The 23,799-nt window shown below is 34.9% G+C and overlaps 1 protein-coding gene across 50 annotated transcripts in view; it reads left to right on the top strand.

Annotated features, from left to right (window-relative positions):
- LOC102219373 (alpha-tectorin-like) overlaps nt 1-23,799 on the top strand; it is a 34,852-nt gene that overhangs the window by 10,230 nt on the left and 823 nt on the right. For 9 of the 50 annotated variants that reach the window (XM_023340906.1, XM_023340912.1, XM_023340914.1 and 6 more), the window contains 61 exons: nt 157-180; nt 396-419; nt 651-674; nt 890-913; nt 1,143-1,166; nt 1,395-1,418; nt 1,890-1,913; nt 2,130-2,153; nt 2,369-2,392; nt 2,625-2,648; nt 2,865-2,888; nt 3,104-3,127; nt 3,360-3,383; nt 3,600-3,623; nt 3,839-3,862; nt 4,091-4,114; nt 4,343-4,366; nt 4,596-4,619; nt 4,836-4,859; nt 5,088-5,111; nt 5,327-5,350; nt 5,581-5,604; nt 5,833-5,856; nt 6,085-6,108; nt 6,325-6,348; nt 6,556-6,579; nt 6,807-6,830; nt 7,059-7,082; nt 7,311-7,334; nt 7,551-7,574; nt 7,790-7,813; nt 8,042-8,065; nt 8,281-8,304; nt 8,533-8,556; nt 8,773-8,796; nt 9,026-9,049; nt 9,278-9,301; nt 11,454-11,477; nt 11,685-11,708; nt 11,923-11,946; nt 12,160-12,183; nt 12,649-12,764; nt 12,889-13,167; nt 13,279-13,374; nt 13,491-13,656; nt 13,927-14,327; nt 14,412-14,988; nt 15,076-15,659; nt 16,276-16,828; nt 16,918-17,516; nt 17,726-17,880; nt 18,047-18,447; nt 18,578-18,774; nt 19,839-20,234; nt 20,318-20,601; nt 20,690-20,967; nt 21,075-21,194; nt 21,362-21,546; nt 21,635-21,795; nt 23,296-23,547; nt 23,631-23,790. In XM_023340906.1, the coding sequence (XP_023196674.1) occupies nt 157-180; nt 396-419; nt 651-674; nt 890-913; nt 1,143-1,166; nt 1,395-1,418; nt 1,890-1,913; nt 2,130-2,153; nt 2,369-2,392; nt 2,625-2,648; nt 2,865-2,888; nt 3,104-3,127; nt 3,360-3,383; nt 3,600-3,623; nt 3,839-3,862; nt 4,091-4,114; nt 4,343-4,366; nt 4,596-4,619; nt 4,836-4,859; nt 5,088-5,111; nt 5,327-5,350; nt 5,581-5,604; nt 5,833-5,856; nt 6,085-6,108; nt 6,325-6,348; nt 6,556-6,579; nt 6,807-6,830; nt 7,059-7,082; nt 7,311-7,334; nt 7,551-7,574; nt 7,790-7,813; nt 8,042-8,065; nt 8,281-8,304; nt 8,533-8,556; nt 8,773-8,796; nt 9,026-9,049; nt 9,278-9,301; nt 11,454-11,477; nt 11,685-11,708; nt 11,923-11,946; nt 12,160-12,183; nt 12,649-12,764; nt 12,889-13,167; nt 13,279-13,374; nt 13,491-13,656; nt 13,927-14,327; nt 14,412-14,988; nt 15,076-15,659; nt 16,276-16,828; nt 16,918-17,516; nt 17,726-17,880; nt 18,047-18,447; nt 18,578-18,774; nt 19,839-20,234; nt 20,318-20,601; nt 20,690-20,967; nt 21,075-21,194; nt 21,362-21,546; nt 21,635-21,795; nt 23,296-23,547; nt 23,631-23,790 (6,944 nt within the window). Of the gene's footprint in view, nt 1-156; nt 181-395; nt 420-650; nt 675-889; nt 914-1,142; nt 1,167-1,394; nt 1,419-1,633; nt 1,658-1,889; nt 1,914-2,129; nt 2,154-2,368; nt 2,393-2,624; nt 2,649-2,864; nt 2,889-3,103; nt 3,128-3,359; nt 3,384-3,599; nt 3,624-3,838; nt 3,863-4,090; nt 4,115-4,342; nt 4,367-4,595; nt 4,620-4,835; nt 4,860-5,087; nt 5,112-5,326; nt 5,351-5,580; nt 5,605-5,832; nt 5,857-6,084; nt 6,109-6,324; nt 6,349-6,555; nt 6,580-6,806; nt 6,831-7,058; nt 7,083-7,310; nt 7,335-7,550; nt 7,575-7,789; nt 7,814-8,041; nt 8,066-8,280; nt 8,305-8,532; nt 8,557-8,772; nt 8,797-9,025; nt 9,050-9,277; nt 9,302-11,453; nt 11,478-11,684; nt 11,709-11,922; nt 11,947-12,159; nt 12,184-12,648; nt 12,765-12,888; nt 13,168-13,278; nt 13,375-13,490; nt 13,657-13,926; nt 14,328-14,411; nt 14,989-15,075; nt 15,660-16,275; nt 16,829-16,917; nt 17,517-17,725; nt 17,881-18,046; nt 18,448-18,577; nt 18,775-19,838; nt 20,235-20,317; nt 20,602-20,689; nt 20,968-21,074; nt 21,195-21,361; nt 21,547-21,634; nt 21,796-23,295; nt 23,548-23,630; nt 23,791-23,799 lie in introns of all 50 variants that reach the window. The other 41 variants (XM_023340907.1, XM_023340917.1, XM_023340913.1 and 38 more) reach the window with 41 other exon arrangements.

The following is a 23,799-nucleotide window of genomic DNA, read 5'->3' on the forward strand; positions in this document are numbered from 1 at the left end:
ATAGATAATGGTAAATAATTATTACTGTATATTACAATGGAAAAATGTAACTCATCCCAATGAATGTAGTGGTTTAAACCTTCCTACACAAGAAACAAGTCTGTTATTATTTACATTGGTTAATTTAATGATTGATGATGTCTCTGTGTTTTATAGCTGGAGTGTCAACTCAAAGTCAAGGTGAGCTGATGGTTTATATCTACCCTCTTTCTTCAAAATATAGTTATTATTCATTTTTCATTATTATAAGGGCATAATAATCACAACTGCATGCAATATTTGAAAATGTTAGCCATTCCAGTAGTGGTTTAAATCTTCCTACCAGAAAAAAGGTCATATTTAATTGACACGAATTATCATAAATTAATGTTTAATGATGTCTCTGTGTTTTATAGCTGGAGTGACAAATCAAAGTCAAGGTGAGATGAAGGTTTAGACATTTCATCTTTTTCAAGAAATTATAATATTTTCATTATTATTATTACATATGTAATGGTAGATAAACATAACTTCATATTTTATTTAAAAATGTTAGCCATTCCAATGAAAGTAGAGGTTTAAGCCTTGCTACATTCATTTACAAGTCATTTTTAATTGTTATTAACATTAAAGTCAATTTAATGTTCAATGATATCTGTGTGTTTTTATAGCTGGATTGTCAACTCAGCGTCAAGGTGAGCAGAAAATTTAGATCTATCTTTCAATAATTTATTCTATTTTTATAATTATTATTAATAGATAATGGTAAATATTTATTACTGTATATTACAATGGAAAAATGTAACTCATCCCAATGAATGTAGTGGTTTAAACCTTCCTACACAAAAAATGGTCTTTTAGGATTTAGATTAATTAATTTAATGATTGATGATGTCTCTGTGTTTTATAGCTGGAGTGACATCTCAAAGTCAAGGTGAGATGAAGGTTTAGACATATCATCTTTTTCTAGAAATTATTATATTTTCATTATTATTATTGCACATATGATGGTAAATAATCATAACTTTAAAATTCTATTTATAACATGTCAGTAATTCCAATGAAAGCAGTGGTTTAAACCTTGCTACACAAAATAAGTCATTTTTATTTGATATTAACATTAACTTAATTTAAAGTTCAATGATATATCTGTGTTTTTATAGCTGGATTGTCAACTCAACAACAAGGTATGCTGGAAGTTTAGACCTATTAGCTTACTGTCTGCTATTTTTATCATTATTTTTCATTCTTATTATTAAATAAATAACAGTAAATAATCTTTACTGTGTATTACAATGGAAAAATGTAACTCATCCCAATGAATGTAGTGGTTTAAACCTTCCTACACAAGAAACAAGTCTGTCATTATTTACATTGGTTAATTTAATGATTGATGATGTCTCTGTGTTTTATAGCTGGAGTGTCAACTCAAAGTCAAGGTGAGCTGATGGTTTATATCTACCCTCTTTCTTCAAAATATAGTTATTATTCATTTTTCATTATTATTAGGGCATAATAATCACAACTGCATGCAATATTTGAAAATGTTAGCCATTCCAGTAGTGGTTTAAATCTTCCTACCAGAAAAAAGGTCATATTTAATTGACACGAATTATCATAAATTAATAATTAATGATGTCTCTGTGTTTTATAGCTGGAGTGTCAACTCAAAGTCAAGGTGAGATGAAGGTTTAGACATTTCATCTTTTTCAAGATATTATTATATTTTCATTATTATTATTATTACATATGTAATGGTAGATAATCATACCTTAATATTTTATATGAAAAATGTTAGCCATTCCAATGAAAGTAGAGGTTTAAGCCTTGCTACACAAAATAAGTCATTTTTAATTGTTATTAACATTAAAGTCAATTTAATGTTCAATGATATCTGTGTGTTTTTATAGCTGGATTTTCAACTCAGCGTCAAGGTGAGCAGAAAATTTAGATCTATCTTTCAATAATTTATTCTATTTTTATAATTATTATTAATAGATAATGGTAAATATTTATTACTGTATATTACAATGGAAAAATGTAACTCATCCCAATGAATGTAGTGGTTTAAACCTTCCTACACAAGAAACAAGTCTGTTATTATTTACATTGGTTAATTTAATGATTGATGATGTCTCTGTGTTTTATAGCTGGAGTGTCAACTCAAAGTCAAGGTGAGCTGATGGTTTATATCTACCCTCTTTCTTCAAAATATAGTTATCATTCATTTTTCATTATTATTAGGGCATAATAATCACAACTGCATGCAATATTTGAAAATGTTAGCCATTCCAGTAGTGGTTTAAATCTTCCTACCAGAAAAAAGGTCATATTTAATTGACACGAATTATCATAAATTAATGATTAATGATGTCTCTGTGTTTTATAGCTGGAGTGACAAATCAAAGTCAAGGTGAGATGAAGGTTTAGACATTTCATCTTTTTCAAGATATTATTATATTTTCATTATTATTATTATTACATATGTAATGGTAGATAATCATACCTTAATATTTTATATGAAAAATGTTAGCCATTCCAATGAAAGTAGAGGTTTAAGCCTTGCTACACAAAATAAGTCATTTTTAATTGTTATTAACATTAAAGTCAATTTAATGTTCAATGATATCTGTGTGTTTTTATAGCTGGATTTTCAACTCAGCGTCAAGGTGAGCAGAAAATTTAGATCTATCTTTCAATAATTTATTCTATTTTTATAATTATTATTAATAGATAATGGTAAATATTTATTACTGTATATTACAATGGAAAAATGTAACTCATCCCAATGAATGTAGTGGTTTAAACCTTCCTACACAAGAAACAAGTCTGTTATTATTTACATTGGTTAATTTAATGATTGATGATGTCTCTGTGTTTTATAGCTGGAGTGTCAACTCAAAGTCAAGGTGAGCTGATGGTTTATATCTACCCTCTTTCTTCAAAATATAGTTATCATTCATTTTTCATTATTATTAGGGCATAATAATCACAACTGCATGCAATATTTGAAAATGTTAGCCATTCCAGTAGTGGTTTAAATCTTCCTACCAGAAAAAAGGTCATATTTAATTGACACGAATTATCATAAATTAATGATTAATGATGTCTCTGTGTTTTATAGCTGGAGTGACAAATCAAAGTCAAGGTGAGATGAAGGTTTAGACATTTCATCTTTTTCAAGATATTATTATATTTTCATTATTATTATTATTACATATGTAATGGTAGATAATCATACCTTAATATTTTATATGAAAAATGTTAGCCATTCCAATGAAAGTAGAGGTTTAAGCCTTGCTACACAAAATAAGTCATTTTTAATTGTTATTAACATTAAAGTCAATTTAATGTTCAATGATATCTGTGTGTTTTTATAGCTGGATTTTCAACTCAGCGTCAAGGTGAGCAGAAAATTTAGATCTATCTTTCAATAATTTATTCTATTTTTATAATTATTATTAATAGATAATGGTAAATATTTATTACTGTATATTACAATGGAAAAATGTAACTCATCCCAATGAATGTAGTGGTTTAAACCTTCCTACACAAGAAACAAGTCTGTTATTATTTACATTGGTTAATTTAATGATTGATGATGTCTCTGTGTTTTATAGCTGGAGTGTCAACTCAAAGTCAAGGTGAGCTGATGGTTTATATCTACCCTCTTTCTTCAAAATATAGTTATCATTCATTTTTCATTATTATTAGGGCATAATAATCACAACTGCATGCAATATTTGAAAATGTTAGCCATTCCAGTAGTGGTTTAAATCTTCCTACCAGAAAAAAGGTCATATTTAATTGACACGAATTATCATAAATTAATGATTAATGATGTCTCTGTGTTTTATAGCTGGAGTGACAAATCAAAGTCAAGGTGAGATGAAGGTTTAGACATATCATCTTTTTCAAGAAATTATAATATTTTCATTATTATTATTACATATGTAATGGTAGATAAACATAACTTCATATTTTATGTGAAAAATGTTAGCCATTCCAATGAAAGTAGAGTTTTAAGCCTTGCTACACAAAATAAGTCATTTTTATTTGATATTAACATTAACTTAATTTAATGTTCAATGATATATCTGTGTTTTTATAGCTGGATTGTCAACTCAACAACAAGGTATGCTGGAAGTTTAGACCTATTAGCTTACTGTCTGCTATTTTTATCATTATTTTTCATTCTTATTATTAAATAAATAACAGTAAATAATCTTTACTGTGTATTACAATGGAAAAATGTAACTCATCCCAATGAATGTAGTGGTTTAAACCTTCCTACACAAGAAACAAGTCTGTCATTATTTACATTGGTAAATTTAATGTTTAATGATGTCTCTGTGTTTTATAGCTGGAGTGACATCTCAAAGTCAAGGTGAGATGAAGGTTTAGACATATCATCTTTTTCTAGAAATTATTATATTTTCATTATTATTATTGCACATATGATGGTAAATAATCATAACTTTAAAATTCTATTTATAACATGTCAGTTATTCCAATGAAAGCAGTGGTTTAAACCTTGCTACACAAAATAAGTCATTTTTATTTGATATTAACATTAACTTAATTTAATGTTCAATGATATCTGTGTGTTTTTATAGCTGGATTGTCAACTCAGCGTCAAGGTGAGCAGAAAATTTAGATCTATCTTTCAATAACTTATTCTATTTTTATATTTATTATTAATAGATAATGGTAAATAATTATTACTGTATATTACAATGGAAAAATGTAACTCATCCCAATGAATGTAGTGGTTTAAACCTTCCTACACAAGAAACAAGTCTGTTATTATTTACATTGGTTAATTTAATGATTGATGATGTCTCTGTGTTTTATAGCTGGAGTGTCAACACAAAGTCAAGGTGAGATGAAGGTTTAGACATTTCATCTTTTTCAAGAAATTATAATATTTTCATTATTATTATTACATATGTAATGGTAGATAAACATAACTTCATATTTTATTTAAAAATGTTAGCCATTCCAATGAAAGTAGAGGTTTAAGCCTTGCTACACAAAATAAGTCATTTTTAATTGTTATTAACATTAAAGTCAATTTAATGTTCAATGATATCTGTGTGTTTTTATAGCTGGATTGTCAACTCAGCGTCAAGGTGAGCAGAAAATTTAGATCTATCTTTCAATAATTTATTCTATTTTTATAATTATTATTAATAGATAATGGTAAATATTTATTACTGTATATTACAATGGAAAAATGTAACTCATCCCAATGAATGTAGTGGTTTAAACCTTCCTACACAAAAAATGGTCTTTTAGGATTTAGATTAATTAATTTAATGATTAATGATGTCTCTGTGTTTTATAGCTGGAATGACAAATCAAAGTCAAGGTGAGATGAAGGTTTAGACATATCATCTTTTTCTAGAAATTATTATATTTTCATTATTATTATTGCACATATGTAATGGTAGATAAACATAACTTCATATTTTATGTGAAAAATGTAAGCCATTCCAATGAAAGTAGAGGTTTAAGCCTTGCTACACAAAATAAGTCATTTTTATTTGATATTAACATTAACTTAATTTAATGTTCAATGATATATCTGTGTTTTTATAGCTGGATTGTCAACTCAACAACAAGGTATGCTGGAAGTTTAGACCTATTAGCTTACTGTCTGCTATTTTTATCATTATTTTTCATTCTTATTATTAAATAAATAACAGTAAATAATCTTTACTGTGTATTACAATGGAAAAATGTAACTCATCCCAATGAATGTAGTGGTTTAAACCTTCCTACACAAGAAACAAGTCTGTTATTATTTACATTGGTAAATTTAATGTTTAATGATGTCTCTGTGTTTTATAGCTGGAGTGTCAACTCAAAGTCAAGGTGAGATGAAGGTTTAGACATTTCATCTTTTTCAAAAAAATATTATATTTTCATTATTATTGTTACATATGTAATGGTAGATAAACATAACTTCATATTTTATTTAAAAATGTTAGCCATTCCAATGAAAGTAGAGGTTTAAGCCTTGCTACACAAAATAAGTCATTTTTAATTGTTATTAACATTAAAGTCAATTTAATGTTCAATGATATCTGTGTGTTTTTATAGCTGGATTGTCAACTCAGCGTCAAGGTGAGCAGAAAATTTAGCTCTGTCTTTCAATAACTTATTCTATTTTTATAATTATTATTAATAGATAATGGTAAATAATTATTACTGTATATTACAATGGAAAAATGTAACTCATCCCAATGAATGTAGTGGTTTAAACCTTCCTACACAAGAAACAAGTCTGTCATTATTTACATTGGTTAATTTAATGATTGATGATGTCTCTGTGTTTTATAGCTGGAGTGTCAACTCAAAGTCAAGGTGAGCTGATGGTTTATATCTACCCTCTTTCTTCAAAATATAATTATTATTCATTTTTCATTATTATTAGGGCATAATAATCACAACTGCATGCAATATTTGAAAATGTTAGCCATTCCAGTAGTGGTTTAAATCTTCTACACGGGTCTTTTTTATTGACACGAATTATCATAAATTAATGATTAATGATGTCTCTGTGTTTTATAGCTGGAATGACAAATCAAAGTCAAGGTGAGATGAAGGTTTAGACATATCATCTTTTTCAAGAAATTATAATATTTTCATTATTATTATTACATATGTAATGGTAGATAAACATAACTTCATATTTTATTTAAAAATGTTAGCCATTCCAATGAAAGTAGAGGTTTAAGCCTTGCTACACAAAATAAGTCATTTTTATTTGATATTAACTTTAACTTAATTTAATGTTCAATGATATCTGTGTGTTTTTATAGCTGGATTGTCAACTCAACAACAAGGTATGCTGGAAGTTTAGACCTATTAGCTTACTGTCTGCTATTTTTATCATTATTTTTCATTCTTATTATTAAATAAATAACAGTAAATAATCTTTACTGTGTATTACAATGGAAAAATGTAACTCATCCCAATGAATGTAGTGGTTTAAACCTTCCTACACAAGAAACAAGTCTGTTATTATTTACATTGGTTAATTTAATGTTTAATGATGTCTCTGTGTTTTATAGCTGGAGTGTCAACACAAAGTCAAGGTGAGATGAAGGTTTAGACATATCATCTTTTTCTAGAAATTATTATATTTTCATTATTATTATTACATATGTAATGGTAGATAAACATAACTTCATATTTTATTTAAAAATGTTAGCCATTCCAATGAAAGTAGAGGTTTAAGCCTTGCTACACAAAATAAGTCATTTTTAATTGTTATTAACATTAAAGTCAATTTAATGTTCAATGATATCTGTGTGTTTTTATAGCTGGATTGTCAACTCAGCGTCAAGGTGAGCAGAAAATTTAGATCTATCTTTCAATAACTTATTCTATTTTTATATTTATTATTAATAGATAATGGTAAATATTTATTACTGTATATTACAATGGAAAAATGTAACTCATCCCAATGAATGTAGTGGTTTAAACCTTCCTACACAAGAAACAAGTCTGTTATTATTTACATTGGTTAATTTAATGATTGATGATGTCTCTGTGTTTTATAGCTGGAGTGTCAACTCAAAGTCAAGGTGAGCTGATGGTTTATATCTACCCTCTTTCTTCAAAATATAGTTATTATTCATTTTTCATTATTATTAGGGCATAATAATCACAACTGCATGCAATATTTGAAAATGTTAGCCATTCCAGTAGTGGTTTAAATCTTCCTACCAGAAAAAAGGTCATATTTAATTGACACGAATTATCATAAATTAATGATTAATGATGTCTCTGTGTTTTATAGCTGGAGTGACAAATCAAAGTCAAGGTGAGATGAAGGTTTAGACATTTCATCTTTTTCAAAAAAATATTATATTTTCATTATTATTGTTACATATGTAATGGTAGATAAACATAACTTCATATTTTATTTAAAAATGTTAGCCATTCCAATGAAAGTAGAGGTTTAAGTCTTGCTACACAAAATAAGTCATTTTTAATTGTTATTAACATTAAAGTCAATTTAATGTTCAATGATATCTGTGTGTTTTTATAGCTGGATTGTCAACTCAGCGTCAAGGTGAGCAGAAAATTTAGATCTATCTTTCAATAATTTATTCTATTTTTATAATTATTATTAATAGATAATGGTAAATATTTATTACTGTATATTACAATGGAAAAATGTAACTCATCCCAATGAATGTAGTGGTTTAAACCTTCCTACACAAAAAATGGTCTTTTAGGATTTAGATTAATTAATTTAATGTTTAATGATGTCTCTGTGTTTTATAGCTGGAGTGTCAACACAAAGTCAAGGTGAGATGAAGGTTTAGACATTTCATCTTTTTCTAGAAATTATTATATTTTCATTATTATTATTACATATGTAATGGTAGATAAACATAACTTCATATTTTATTTAAAAATGTTAGCCATTCCAATGAAAGTAGAGGTTTAAGCCTTGCTACACAAAATAAGTCATTTTTAATTGTTATTAACATTAAAGTCAATTTAATGTTCAATGATATCTGTGTGTTTTTATAGCTGGATTGTCAACTCAGCGTCAAGGTGAGCAGAAAATTTAGCTCTATCTTTCAATAACTTATTCTATTTTTATATTTATTATTAATAGATAATGTTAAATATTTATTACTGTATATTACAATGGAAAAATGTAACTCATCCCAATGAATGTAGTGGTTTAAACCTTCCTACACAAGAAACAAGTCTGTCATTATTTACATTGGTTAATTTAATGATTGATGATGTCTCTGTGTTTTATAGCTGGAGTGTCAACTCAAAGTCAAGGTGAGATGAAGGTTTAGACATATCATCTTTTTCTAGAAATTATTATATTTTCATTATTATTATTGCACATATGATGGTAAATAATCATAACTTTAAAATTCTATTTATAACATGTCAGTTATTCCAATGAAAGCAGTGGTTTAAACCTTGCTACACAAAATAAGTCATTTTTATTTGATATTAACATTAACTTAATTTAATGTTCAATGATATATCTGTGTTTTTATAGCTGGATTGTCAACTCAACAACAAGGTATGCTGGAAGTTTAGACCTATTAGCTTACTGTCTGCTATTTTTATCATTATTTTTCATTCTTATTATTAAATAAATAACAGTAAATAATTTTTACTGTATATTAAAATGGAAAAATGTAACTCATCCCAATGAATGTAGTGATTTAAACCTTCCTACACAAGAAACAAGTCTGTCATTATTTACATTGGTTAATTTAATGATTGATGATGTCTCTGTGTTTTATAGCTGGAGTGTCAACTCAAAGTCAAGGTGAGCTGATGGTTTATATCTACCCTCTTTCTGCAAAATATAATTATTATTCATTTTTCATCATTATTATGGCATAATAATCACAACTGCATACCATTTTTGAAAATGTTAGTATAAGTGGTTTCAACTGCAGCTGGCATACTTTTTCTACTTATGCCAGAATGTCGGGATCTTTAAGTGGTCAACCAAAAATAAGTGACAAAATCATAATAATAATAATAATAATAGGTTTTGACAAAGGACAGGTACAAAAAAATAAACCAAAAGTTATACCTGTGTAAGCTCTGTAATGTGTGGAGTGCAGATATCTTTTCCCCATAGTTTATGTACTTCCGCTCCACCACGTCGCTGACAGGCCCAGGATGTTTCCCCTTACAAGAAATACACAGAAAGATGTCAAACTAAAGAACAAATAAAGGGATGGGTGAGCAATTTGTTAGGACATATTGGGACTGATTTGGAACAGTTTAGATTTTTACCCAACTTGCAAATAAAACTAATTGATAGCAGTTGAGCCTGTATTTTTTTCACTGTCTACAAAAAAGATATTTTCCAAACAAATTATGAGAGAAATTATATTTGACACAAGTAATATTGAGATTGCAACACATTTTATATGGCACTTATAAAATACAAGTAGGAAAGGAACCTAAATGGCTGCGTGACACAATCAAAGGAGGAATAAATTGTGTACATAACTATAGTACTGTTATTTTAAGATCATATGCATGACAGTATATGTAATTTAGTGTATGTGGTATATTTAGTATATGGTAGAATATCACATACCATAGGACAGAGTGTTCCACTCTTTTTTTCTGACCTGTGTTCTTTGTAAATCACTTGTGCAGGAGCAACAGTTGGCAGCTGGAGTTGGGATTAGTGTGCAGTTTGGTAAAGAAGTGCAACTAGATGATTGCAAAAACCTTTACCAGCTGCACAGCTACAGGAATAATCCAATAATTCAGCCTTTTCTTTTCCAACATACAGTGATATCTAAAATAGACAAGTGTTTTAGCAACACATATATACATCAATGCATATAGCATGTTTAGCTTTAAACAAGTAATAGATTCTAGTTTGAAGGTAAGCTTCAACAACAGCAGAAAAAAAACCACAGACTATGTTGCAACAGAAACAGAAAACAAATAACCTCTGAACCGGAAGATGTTAGAATAAGCTCTGAGTCCAGAAGTCGTACTTAAAGTTCTTCAGCTGTCAAATATGAACAGGAACTCGAACTAACAAACAAGAGCCAACCGGCTTTCTGACTGTTCCAAACCTGCAGCTTGTGCGGTTCCTCATTTTTCTTCATGGATCTGAAGCATCGAGCTCTGACAACTTCCTGTCCCTCGACAATATCTGACACTACAGACATGCAGAAGTAAAGCATAGTTTCAACATCAAGCGCCATCTAGTATCTCATAGCTAAGTTCTAGCATGCCGTTTTTCACAAACTGTACTGGTAAATACATTTCAGAATGTCAAAATATAATTGAAAAGTTTAAACTATGTCGATCTCCAATATTCAACGTAATTTAGCAAACTAATTTAGGCTTCTTTACGATGTTTGTGTAGTTCATATCTTGTAGCTAGCAGTTAGCTCGCTAGGCTACGTCTTTTCTTACCTTGATAGCTGTGGATATAATCTTCGTGGAAGAACTTGTTTCCTTTCACACATTTGTTGGTGGGCGAATTTCCTCCGCATCAGCGAAAGAAAGTGCTGGCGAATTAAGTAAGGACGATTAAAAGGACCGGAGGAGGAGAGATATTTTTCAGAGTACTTGAACTACGGTCACCAAAACAGGAAGTGCGGCAGCCCTTTCAGATGCAGCTTCCGGTTGTCGTGAAAAAGGTCTATTCTCTTGTTTTAACGTTCAATGCTATGTACCTACTGCCATCTAGTGATAAGGAAATTACATGATTACGCCGCTAGTGACTAATAAAGCACAGACACTCAAAAATGGCATATTATTTGCAGATAATTAATTCGTTTTCAAAAAAAATTTTTTAAGTCCAATTCGGTGATATTGTATAATTTTCACGGCACACTAGTGTTGAAAAACACTGTTTGAGCCTTCCTACACAAAAAAGGTATTTTATTATTGACATTAATTAATTTAATGATCGATGATGTCTCTGTGTTTTATAGCTGGAGTGTCAACTCAAAGTCAAGGTGAGCTGATGGTTTATATCTACCCTCTTTCTTCAAAATATAATTATTATTCATTTTTCATTATTATTATGGCATAATAATCACAACTGCATACCATATTTGAAAATGTTAGCCATTCCAGTAGTGATTTAAATCTTGTACACGGGTCTTTTTTTATTGACACAAATTATCATAAATTAATGTTCAATGATGTTCCTGTTTTTATAGCTGGAATGTCAACTCAAAGTCAAGGTGAGTTGAAGGTTTAGACATATAATCTTTTTCAAGAAATTATTATATATTCATTATTATTATTACCACACATATAATGGTAAATAATCATAACTTTAAAATTATATTTAAAACATGTCAGTTATTCCAATGAAAGCAGTGGTTTAAGAAAAAAGTTTTTTTATTACTGACATGAGTTAATTTAATGTTCAATGATATCTGTGTGTTTTTATAGCTGGAGTATCAACTCAGCGTCAAGGTGAGCTGAAAATCTAGACCCATCTTTCAATAACTTATTCTATTTTTATAATTATTATTAACAGATAATGGTAAATAATTATTACTGTATATTACAATGAGAAATTTTACTCATACCAATGAATGTAGTGGTTTAAACCTTCCTACACAAAAAATGGTCTTTTATTATTGACATTAACTAATTTAATGTTCAATGTTGTCTCTGTTTTTATAGCTGGAGTGACACCTCAAAGTCAAGGTGAGCTGGAAGTTTAGGACTAAGCTCTTTTTCAAGAAATTTTCATATTAAAATTTTGTCCACTTTCAAGTGGGTTTTTCTTTCATTAACCGAGTGGTACCAACCAATTTTTTCCTTGTGTGTATATGTATATTTAAATATATGTCAATGTGTGTGTATATATCTCTATGTGCATAAAATATGTTTTATATATGCAGGTTTTGTTTGTTTGTATTAATAATAACTTAATGTGCACAAGTATACCTACACATTACATTGGAAAACTGTTTATCATACGAATGAAAATAATGTCCTAAACCTCAAACACGTCTCATTTAATGTCAGAAAATTCAGAATCTGGGTAACATGAAAGTTTAAATTGATTAATCCATCTGTCTTTCAGCCTGTCTGTCTAGAAACTATATATTGACGCTTTTAGTATGATGTTATTCAGAAAACAGTAATTTAATCTCTTGTTTTTTCTAGGACCCCTCTACCCAATTGCTGGAACAATAAGCTCTCAATCAGATGATGGAAGCTCACCTGCAATTTCACTCCTACGATCCTTTAACTATTTTGGACAGTCTTACTCTCAGATTTACGTATGTTACTCGACGACTTGAACTTCCAATCACTTCCCATTTTACTATAATCATGAAGACAAAATATAAACTTTTTTTAAAAGTGTATTAATAGTCATACCTAATTTGGAGCTCTTTTTCTCAGGTGAACCACAACGGAGATCTGACCTTTGATGCACCATGGTATAGTTATACTCCTCAACGTTTTCCAATGTATGGAAGCAAAGACGTCATTGCTCCGTTCTGGACTGATTTAGACAACAGAGGAAATGGTGATATCTACTATATTCAGTACACCAGCGGCTCTATTCTCCAACAAGTTACACAGGACATCAATAGATACTTCCCAGCTCTTAACTTTCAGGCAAACTGGGTCTTCATAGCAACATGGCATGAAGTTGCCTATTTTCCAACAACTGGAACAGTAAGTGATATGTTTTTAACTACTGGTACCAATTTAAGCAGTGTGCAAATAAAATAAACCTTGTTTAATCTTTAAATTCATTCTCAATAAACATATTTGTATTTTTCCCAGCAAACAACCTTTCAGGCAGTCTTGACTACCAATGGCCAATATTCATTTGTGCTGATGAATTATGGCTCAATAGCCTCCACGTCAAGATATGTACAGGTAAGAATTTCAAATAAATGCTTGCTATAAATATATGTTTTATTTGCCTTGTCTTGGTAAATGTAAATTTCTCAGAAAAAGAAAATTTTATTTACCTGTGCACATTCAATTTCCAGGCTGGATACGATACGATCAGTTCCTCTCACCACTTCACCATCCCTGGATCATTCTCTAGTGACGCAACCGGACCTAACTCAACTTTTAGTCTTGGCAGTAATGTCAACGTACCCGGTCGCTGGGCCTTCCGTGTCGATCATGGATCATTAGTCTGTAATTTTAATGGTAGGAAAACAGTCACTGAGGGTACTTCTTTATAAAAATGAGCACATGTATCATGGAAATATGGGAAAACTTCAATCTGTGTCTCCTGATGAAACAATAGGGTTATTAAAATAAGTGTGTTGAAACTGAAACATCTCTTCAGTTTAATTCTTCCTCTGTAATCTCTTCATTTTAAATACAAGTAGTTCTAAATGTGATGTTAGAAACACCACAAACTAACTTATCAGTAAAGCAGCCTTAAAATGACCACTGCTCTTTTTTTATTTAAAGGTCAACCTGTTCAACTTGGTGACTCTTTCTGGAGTGACAGCACCTGTGCACAGAAATGCATCTGCACCAGAGCAGGGCTGCAATGCTCCAACAATCCCTGCTCCTTCTCCCAAATCTGTCGGCCAGCTGCCTTTCAGTACTCCTGCCAGACTGTGCAAAGACAAACCTGCACCGTCACTGGAGATCCACATTACTACACCTTTGACAACTCAGTGTTTCACTTTCAAGGCACATGCACTTACGTTCTGTCAGAGCAGTGTCAGAACGGACTGCCCTACTACAGAGTGGAGGGGAAGAATGGGCATCAGGGTAGCACTCATGTTTCATGGACAGTACTGGTCAAAGTCTTTGTTCATGATGAAAATATCGAGCTGGTTAAAGGACATCAAAGTCAGGCCAAGGTAACAGGACCCTCTTACGTTCTGTAATATAGACCCTGCATTGTGTGTTGTTTAAATTTGTAATTTTTGTTGCCATCCTTACAGGTCAACGGAAGCTTTGTATCAACTCCGTTTTCCCTCAGAAACGGCTCTATCCAGGTTTATCAGTCAGGTTTCTCTGTGATCATCAGCACTGACTTTGGCCTGATGGTTTCTTATGACAGGTTTTTATATGTCCGAATCAGTTTGCCCTACACTTACCAAAATAGCACATGTGGGCTCTGCGGAAACTTCAACAATCGCCCTGAGGATGACTTTCGAACCCGTGAAGGTGAAGTGGTGAGCTCTGATGTGGATTTTGCCAACAGCTGGAAAGCTGCTGGTGATGATGAGCCTGGCTGTGATCCTCATTGTTCAGGTCTGGCCTGTGCTGGCTGCACAGCAGCTCAGACAGCACTGTACAGAAACTCTGCCCACTGTGGTATTCTTGAGAACAGCACAGGTCCGTTTGCTGCATGCCATCAACAACTTCCTCCAAGATCTTTTGTGGACAGCTGTGTGTATGATCTCTGTGTCAGTGGAGGGTATCAACCCATTCTGTGCCAAGCCCTAAATGTCTACTCAAGTCAGTGTCAACAAAATGGGATCCAGCCGCAAAGCTGGCGGCGTTCTGGCTTCTGTGGTATGTCTGCCAGTCAGTCACAATTATTTTGAAATATAAGTGATGTTAAATATTGAGAGTTTGAGAATAAATGTTTCTTGTGTTTAGAAATCCCCTGCCCAGCCAATAGCCACTTTGAGGCCCAGGGTACAGGATGTCCATCTACATGTGTCAACCCCAATTCCACCAACAACTGCCCCCTCCCAAACCAAGAGAGCTGTGTCTGCAATTCAGGCTACCTCCTGAGTGGAGGGGTCTGTGTCCCTCATTCTGACTGTGGCTGCAGCTTTGAGGGTCACTACTACCGCTCAGGAGAAACTGTCATACTGGATGCAGACTGTGGGAGGCGCTGTACATGCAGATTTGGCTCCATGACTTGCAGCTCTCACACCTGTGGCCAACATGAGTCCTGCAGGGTGGAGGATGGAGTAAGAGGTTGCAGACCAAACAGCTTTGCAACATGTTGGACAAGAGGCCCAGGATCATACAATACATTTGATGGAGTGATGTATCAGTACCCTGGAGCATGTCGCCTGACCCTTGCCAAAGTTATGGGATCCTCTGATCGCACACACTTCATGATTACTGTGGAAAAAGTTCCTCAGGGGCCACAGGGTTTCTCTAATGTGCTAAAATTTGAGGCACAGGGAACACAAGTTGCTATTGAGATGTCAAATACTAGCACCGTTAAGGTAAGTGACAGAAATCATTTTCTGCCAATAAAACAAATAGATAACATGTTTGAAGACTATTACAACAAACTGTTTGATAAAATTTCAAACACTAAACAAATTTCATAAAAAGCATAACTTTTAGAGTTAGTCTGCAATGCATTACAACCAGGACATGGGGTTATTACAATTATAATTTCCACACCTTTTATGCAGCATTAAGCTCAATTGTATTCTACTTCAGCCAGATTCAAAAGTTTGCATCATACTATAAGTTTCAGATTTTGCTAACAATTTTAGAGAAAGCAATTGATCCTAAAAGGAATATTCACAGGCAATGATGATGGTCAGCCTGTGAAAGAGGAGTGTCTGAAAAGAAATACTAATAAAGAAGAGTGAATAAGATGCTTGATGTAACTATGTTATCAAAACGTCTTGATGAAACTTAGTGTACATATTGCATATTGTGAGATTATACAATGAATACATTGAAAACACTTTTTTATGAGTAAAAATTATGTTTTGGAAGCTGTCTCTAGTGAGAAGCAATGCAAAATTTGATTTCTCCATGCATTTGTAATATGTCGAACATCTACCCCAAAACCTTTCCTAAAGTTTTTTTTGTTATGTGTTATAGGTTGATGGCCAACTGACCAGACTGCCATTCAGCTCTGGATCCAACAGAATCCGTATCTTCCAAAGCAGCACTCACAGTGTCATCCTTCGCACAGCCTTTGGTGTAACTCTGCAGACTGTCTGGCCTCATTTTGTCCGTGTCACTGCACCAGGTGTCTACAGTGGTTTATTAGGTGGACTTTGTGGAAACTACAATGCTGACCAGAATGACGATTTCCGTACACCCAATGGTACTCTAGTCACTGACTCCCAGATGTTTGGGGACAGTTGGCGAGATGGCTCCCTGGCAGATCACTGTGTGGAAAGCAGACCTCGTAATCCTGCAACCAATTTACGTTCCAGTGAGTACTGTGGAGTTCTTACTTCACCCACTGGGCCCTTTACATCATGCTGGGCTGCAGTGAACCCCTGGCAGCAGGTAGATGCATGTGTAGAAATCCTCCAAGGCTCCAGAGATCCAGCATCAACGCTGTGTGAGGTCCTCCGAGATTATGCACTGATGTGTCAACATAACGATGGATCCTTGGGACAGTGGAGGAATGCAACTGGCTGTGGTAAGTACTAGAACCACATTTGATAGAGATGCCTTTGAAATGAACACATTCATAATTACTTCTTATTGAACTTCTTTCATTCCCCCCAGTACCAACCTGTCCATCAAACAGTCATTATGAACTCTGTGGAAGTTCATGTCCGTCTTCCTGCCCCAGCCTCTCCTTCCCCTTCACCTGTGACACTCAGTGCCAGGAGGGATGCCAGTGTAATGATGGGTTTGTCCTCAATGGTAACCAGTGTGTGCCTCCAACATCCTGTGGATGCTTTCATGATGGACGATATCGGCAAGCTGGAGAACAGTTCTGGGATGGAGAAGCATGTCAGAGCTTTTGCACCTGTAATGGTGTAACTGGTGTAGTCCAATGTTCCCCAAATTCATGTGGACCTCAGGAGTCCTGCCATGTTGTGGGGGGTGAGTTTGGCTGCCATCCCAACCCTCATGGCACCTGCTCGGCCTCTGGAGACCCTCACTACCTGACCTTTGATGGCAAGGCTTATGACTTCCAGGGAACCTGCCGCTATGTTCTGGCAACAGTGTGCAATGACACTGTGGACCTTCACCAGTTTTCTGTGAAAGCAAAGAATGAACCGTGGTTTGGACTGCCAGTTTCTATCACGGCTGAAGTGGTTGTTGATGTCTTGGGCTATGAAGTGCGTATGTCGAGAGGCAACATTGGTACTGTGGAGGTAAGTCAGGCTGTCTCTGATGGAAGATTGCTAAATATTTAAAGCTGTTTAAAGTAGATTGGAAATTACTTTTGCAAAGTACTTTTCAAAGCCAAAACATTTCTTCTTGGTATATTACCAAACAGCTGTTCAGTTCTTAAATTTCCATATCAGTAAAGTCCAGAAAAATCAGTTGTGTATCTCCCATGAAAAACCTTTTTTCTTCACAGGTGAATGGAATCACAAGAAACCTGCCCATTGTTTTCAATGGAAGCCTGTCAATTTTTGGAAGTGGATCTCAAACATTTGTCAACGCAGCTTTTGGACTGAGCGTCATGTATGATGGAAGTAGCACAGTGTCCATTTCGGTGCCCCCAAGCTACAGGTAGCCTATCTAATTTTCAACACAACTTTAATTTAAATATTTTCTTCAATCCTATAGTTATCGAATTAATGCCTTTTTAGAACTGTAAAAAGAGAATATCATCATTGTCTGTTTCATTGTCATTTAGTGTTCAAAATTTCAATTCAGTCTTTCTTATCTTGATCAGAGGAAACATGTGTGGACTTTGTGGAAACTTCAATGGAAATCAAACTGATGATTTCCACACTCCAAGTGGAGCATTGTCCAACACTGCAGATGCTTTTGGGGCAGCTTGGAAGGTTCCTGGAAACCACACCTGTAGTGACGGCTGTGGCTCTTCATGCGCACAATGCAATGATGACCGATCTGCCAGGGCCCAGTGTGAGGTGATCCGGGCAGCTGACGGCCCCTTCAGCTTCTGCCACGAGGAGGTGGATCCAGCACCATATTTCAGTGACTGCGTCTTTGATGTCTGCGTGTCGGGAAATCGAGGCAGTGATCTCCTGTGCAGGGCTCTAGAGACATACGTCAGTGCCTGTCAGTCTGCTAATGTCCGAATCTACCCTTGGAGACAAAACACCACTTGCAGTGAGTATGGAAGGCAATGTGCTATTAAAGTATTCAATCAAACAAGCATCTTCTTCAAAAGTCTCTCAAAATATGTGATTTCCTATGTTTGTACTTGTTTTAATCAACTTGTCATCCTTTTTTTCCTCAGGAACTGAGTGCCCAGCCAACAGCCATTATGAGCTGTGTGGAACAGACTGCGGCCACACCTGTGCCAGCAGCATTGATGCTGCCTGTGACCATGTTTGCTCTGAGGGATGTTTCTGTGATGAAGGTTTTTCCAGGAGTGGAACAAGCTGTGTGCCTGTGGAGAGCTGTGGCTGTCAGCATGACGGCTTCTATTTCAATGTAGGTCATTTCAATTCACTTTATTCTTGATAAATTAGCTGAGAATCAAGACTCTTGCTGAATGGCTTTGAAGAATAAAACATCATTGAGGTGTTGCATTTTAAGTAAACAACTCACACATAATGTCACCTTGTGTGACATCACAGCAAAAGCAAAAGACAACATTTCAAAAAGATAGTTTAGTAGACCTTCACAAGTCTCCTTTTACCAAGAAATTGGGTAAAATTTCTTGGTATCTGAAAGTGTCATTTTCACCTATTCTGATAATTACATGCAAGGACGGTTCTGTCTCACAAAGACAAAAGAAGATGCTGGCAGAGACTGGGCTTAAAGGCACACAGATGAGAAGCAGCCAATAGTCCAAAATTAGCCTTAAGGACAGAATATAGTTTTCAAATGCAACCCAACAAAGGAAAGCAAATGAGAATTGACAGGTGCCCTTCACCAAATAAAATGGTCTTAACATGGAATTAACATATATTTTCAGACATCAGCCAGAAGGTTTTAAGGTTGTAGGTTCAATTCTAACTTCCACCTTTTACACATCAATGCGCTCTTGGATTGTTAGTTGTTTACCGATCTTTGAATTGGTGCATGAATGTATGAACATTAGTCAGTGTGATTGGGTGAATGTGGCTATAGTGTGAAGTTCTTTGAGTGCTCCCTATGACTAGAAAAACACTAAAATTCATTCCTTTTCTATTTACCTTTTGAAGTTTTCATAGATTTACAGAAATTAGCATTAGAACATTTACTATGATTACGCTGTAGCTATTTGGGTGGTACGTGCTTTCAAGTCAAAACTCAAGTATGAGGATAGGCTATATATATCGTCTCCATCTTTTGTTTGGCACCCACATTGGAAATTCTTCCAGTGATTGACAAAAGCCTCAACTGACAGGAAGGAGTGGAAACTTGGGAATCAGGTTCTGCATGATGCAGTTTTACAACTATGATTTCAGACAGAGAAGCATTGCGGTAGTGCATTCCTTATTACCTCAAGGTTCATATATTCATAATGTTGTCACACAACCTCATATTTTCATTTGTTTCTCATCTTGCAGGCCGGTGAGTCCTTCTGGACAGACGGTTGCTCCCAACAGTGTGAATGTCAAGCGCCCAATGTCCTGATCTGCAGTCCCTCATCATGCACTCCTACACAAGAGTGCACCATCAGAGATGGCCAGCTGGGCTGTTACGACGCCATGTCTACCTGTACTGTATTGGGTGACCCACACTACATCACCTTCGATGGAGCCCTAACTCATTTCCAGGGATCATGCTCTTACGTCATCACTGAAAGCTTGAGACACAGCAACAATGAAACTCAGTACAAAGTCGTGGCCACCAACAAGCACAGAGGAAACAACTTTGTGTCTTTCGTGTCATCAGTTGATATATTCCTCTCAAATCATCCAGAGAGTGCTCATGTCAGACTCGGACCGAACAAGAGAGTCAAGGTAAACTTTATTTTAAGTTCACAATAAAAACAGTTATTGTTTTAAAACCTTTGGTCTTACTCTATGAACTCTCCTCATAACAGGTAAATGGAGCAGAGGTTTCTCTTCCCACCACTGCAGGAACTTTTGGTCAGGTGATGAGGCAGGGAAGTTACATAGTGTTTAATGCTGCTGATGTCGTAGTCCAGTTTGATGGCTCCAGTACTTTACTGGTCAGGATGGGCCGCAACTACCAGAACAGAGTTAGTGGAATGTGTGGGAACTTCAATGGTGATCCCAATGATGACAAAGTTTTGCCCAATGGTACTTTGGCCCAAAACGACAACCAGTTTGGCCACAGCTGGAAATCAGAGACAAGCCAAGAAGGGTGATTACCGTTACCCTAAAAGTCTCAACAATTGCAAACATTTCTTCAAAAACCTCTCTAAATTTTCTATATCCAAAAACTTTTCTAGATGTGGATCCACTGATCAGAGAAGTGGTGATGGACTAAGTGACTGCCGCTTCATAGAAGAATACAAAGAACTCTGCAGAGTCATCACCAACACCAGTGGCCCATTCAGTTCTTGTCACCTGCATTCAAACCCCCAACCATTTTTCACTTCCTGTGTTTACGATCTCTGCCTCTATACACCAGCCAATGGCATGCTGTGTTCTGCTGTCTCTGCTTATGAGAAAACCTGCACCAATTTGGGCCTTAGCATCCCCAACTGGCGCTCTCCTTTGCGTTGTGGTATGCTTGTTTTGCTCAATAAATTATTACAAGAATGAGTTATTAATTGATTTTATGCTATGTTTGTTTTGAAACTTTCTTGGCCTTTTCTGATGTATTTGATTCAGCTGAGACTGACCCCTGTGAACAGCTGGACTGCGCAGAGTATGAGTGGTGTGGTAAGAAAAATGGTGTGTACGGCTGCTTCTGTGACGAGCAACATCATCGACCCAACAATGAGAGCTACGGTAAGTGCAACACCTTTTATACCTTCTGTTTTTCATATGAAGAACTGTAATGATAGTCACGTTCCAAACTGTTGGTGTTCATGTTTGAAGCATAATCTTAGTTTTCCTGCATCAGTTGGTTTAGTTGGTCACAAAACCTCAAATTTGTTTCTCCCTCTGGTGAGCAGACTCAAACATTGAATGCTCCAGCAGTTCTGGCACCATGTCAGTGTCTCGCTGCCAGCTGTTTGAAGCGGGCTTCCACTCCAGTGCTCTCCATCTCCATGACAGCTCTTGCAACGGGACTCTCCAGGACGGACGACTCATCTTCCATTTTGACAATGACGGCCATCTGTGTGGGACAGCTCTTAGGGTAACGTTCATGAATTGGAACATCTTCTTTAAAGCGTCCAATATGTTACTTAACTTGATTGATAGCATTCTGTCATTTCCCTGTTTAGAGCAATGGAACTCACTTCATGTATGAGAACACTATTCAAGGGCATGTGGATCCTCATGGAGGTTTGATTAGCCGTGAGAGGAATCTTCATCTGGATTTCTCCTGTGTTTACCCTCTGGCTCAGGCTCTGTCAATGGCTGTGGGCATCAACCCTGTGGAGAGGTGATCATACAATTTTCTCCCTGTGGTTCCTTTGACCATTATGTCCATGGCCATTATGTCTTGTTAAGGAAGAAAAATTTATAAATTAACTTTGTAAAAAAGTTTGGCTCTCTCTTCCTTAAACTCCCGGGTCCTCTCAGCGGGCGACGTGCGGGGCCACAAGGAAAAACAACACAGCGTGTTAACGTCACAGAATCACAGAGTTTAATCCCATACAAAGCAACGTATGAATCAACAACAAAACTGCAGAGGAACAGAGATATACATTCATTACCTGAGACAGGAAAAGAGTAGAGAAAGAAAAACAAAGAAAAGGCAAAGACGCGTCTTTGGAGAGAGCTGATGCAAAAAAGCAAAATAGTGGCAGCTTTCTGAAGTATTATTTCTGTGCACGAACTCTTATACTGAAGGTGTGTCTTTCTTTTTTAATATATTCAATTAAGGCGTACCTCTTGTTGACCAACTGGAAGCTACCTTGGACACTCAGAGAAACTTAGAACTCCCCCTAATTTTACGGCAAAGATCAAAAGCCATTTGCTCTCTGGTAAAACAAAAGAGCCAACAGCTGCGTCCTGACCCCCTGTGGTTCTACGGTCATTTTGGGTACAGAGAAAAACATGAGATAAGATTTCACAGATACCTGTGAAATCCGAAGTCTCTCCCGTTATCTCTCCTTACATAAATTCTCAGAAGAAACTTAAATCCAGTAATTTTGGTTCAAGGAAAGGTTATCTTTACAAACCCCAGTTTTGTTCCTCTGCACTCAGCACCCCAAAAGATTGAGTCCTGCCAAACATAACACATAAAATCAACAGAACAAAATGAGGTATAATTCCTGAGCAATTTTCTAATACTAAACAAACATTTTCATTCAAACAATTTCCATTTGATTCTGATATAGTCATAGATAGTACAATTTTCAAATACATTCATCATTTACTAGATTAGTAGTTTTAAAATGATATAATACAATCTTCAATAAAAACATGGTATTAATACTTAGAAAAATGTCTTAGAACTTAAATGTTAGTGGTTTCAACCTTCTATGTTGTATTCAGTTTTACACCATCCCAGATGTTGGTTTCTGGAAGGCTTTTGATCTTCTGTGAACCAAACAGATTTTCTCTCCCCCAGGCCCAAGTGATACTGCCCTGCAGGAAATGCTAATTATATGGCCTCCTGCTCTCTGACAATACAGCAGGAGCCCCACCGAGAGACCCTTTGGTCTGCATTTGGTTACTGTGCTTTTTGAATACTTACCCATCTGGTTTAGTTTTAAAACCCTAACACAAACCTGTTCAAAATTAAGAATGTTCAATATAGCTTTTACACATGCCGTAAGACCAACTGTATTAAGCACTAAAAATAATCATTTTTCCTCAACAGTCTATAGCCAGTTATTGGTTATTTTTTCTTTGCAATGGAATCCTGTAAGCAAATTGGATGTGAGATTATCAGGTGCATTTAACTGGATGGTCACATTAAATGTTTCTTCTGCAGCATTTTGAGGAAGAAGCTTCCTGTTGGCACTGGATCTTATAGTGTGAGGATGATCCCCTATGAGGATGAAGGCTTCCACTTCCCCTTGAGCACTAATGGAAACATAGAACTGGAAGTTGATCAAATGTTTTACATGGAGGTGCGAACAGAAGGGGTGGATCAGCGCCAGTTTGCCACAGTTCTGGACTCTTGCTGGGCCACGCCAGTCAACCAAGCAAACTATCCTGTCCGCTGGGATCTCATTGCTTCGCAGTAAGTGACACCATCTTGTTGTTCTTTATAATTTATGTCAGTGTCTTCTTGCTGTCAGTCTAACTGATGCATCTGCTTCACAGGTGTCCTAATCCAGAAGATGGAACCGTAGAGGTGATTCAGAACGGTGTCTCCACTGTGTCTCGTTTCTCCTTCAGGATGTTCAGCTTCACCAACCACACACAGATTTACTTGCACTGCAGTGTCCACTTGTGTCTTTTGAGAAACAACAACTGCAGAGCTGTAAGTTTT

The sequence above is a fragment of the Xiphophorus maculatus genome, chromosome 10 (genome assembly GCF_002775205.1).
Source record: "Xiphophorus maculatus strain JP 163 A chromosome 10, X_maculatus-5.0-male, whole genome shotgun sequence".
Lineage (NCBI taxonomy): Eukaryota > Metazoa > Chordata > Actinopteri > Cyprinodontiformes > Poeciliidae > Xiphophorus > Xiphophorus maculatus.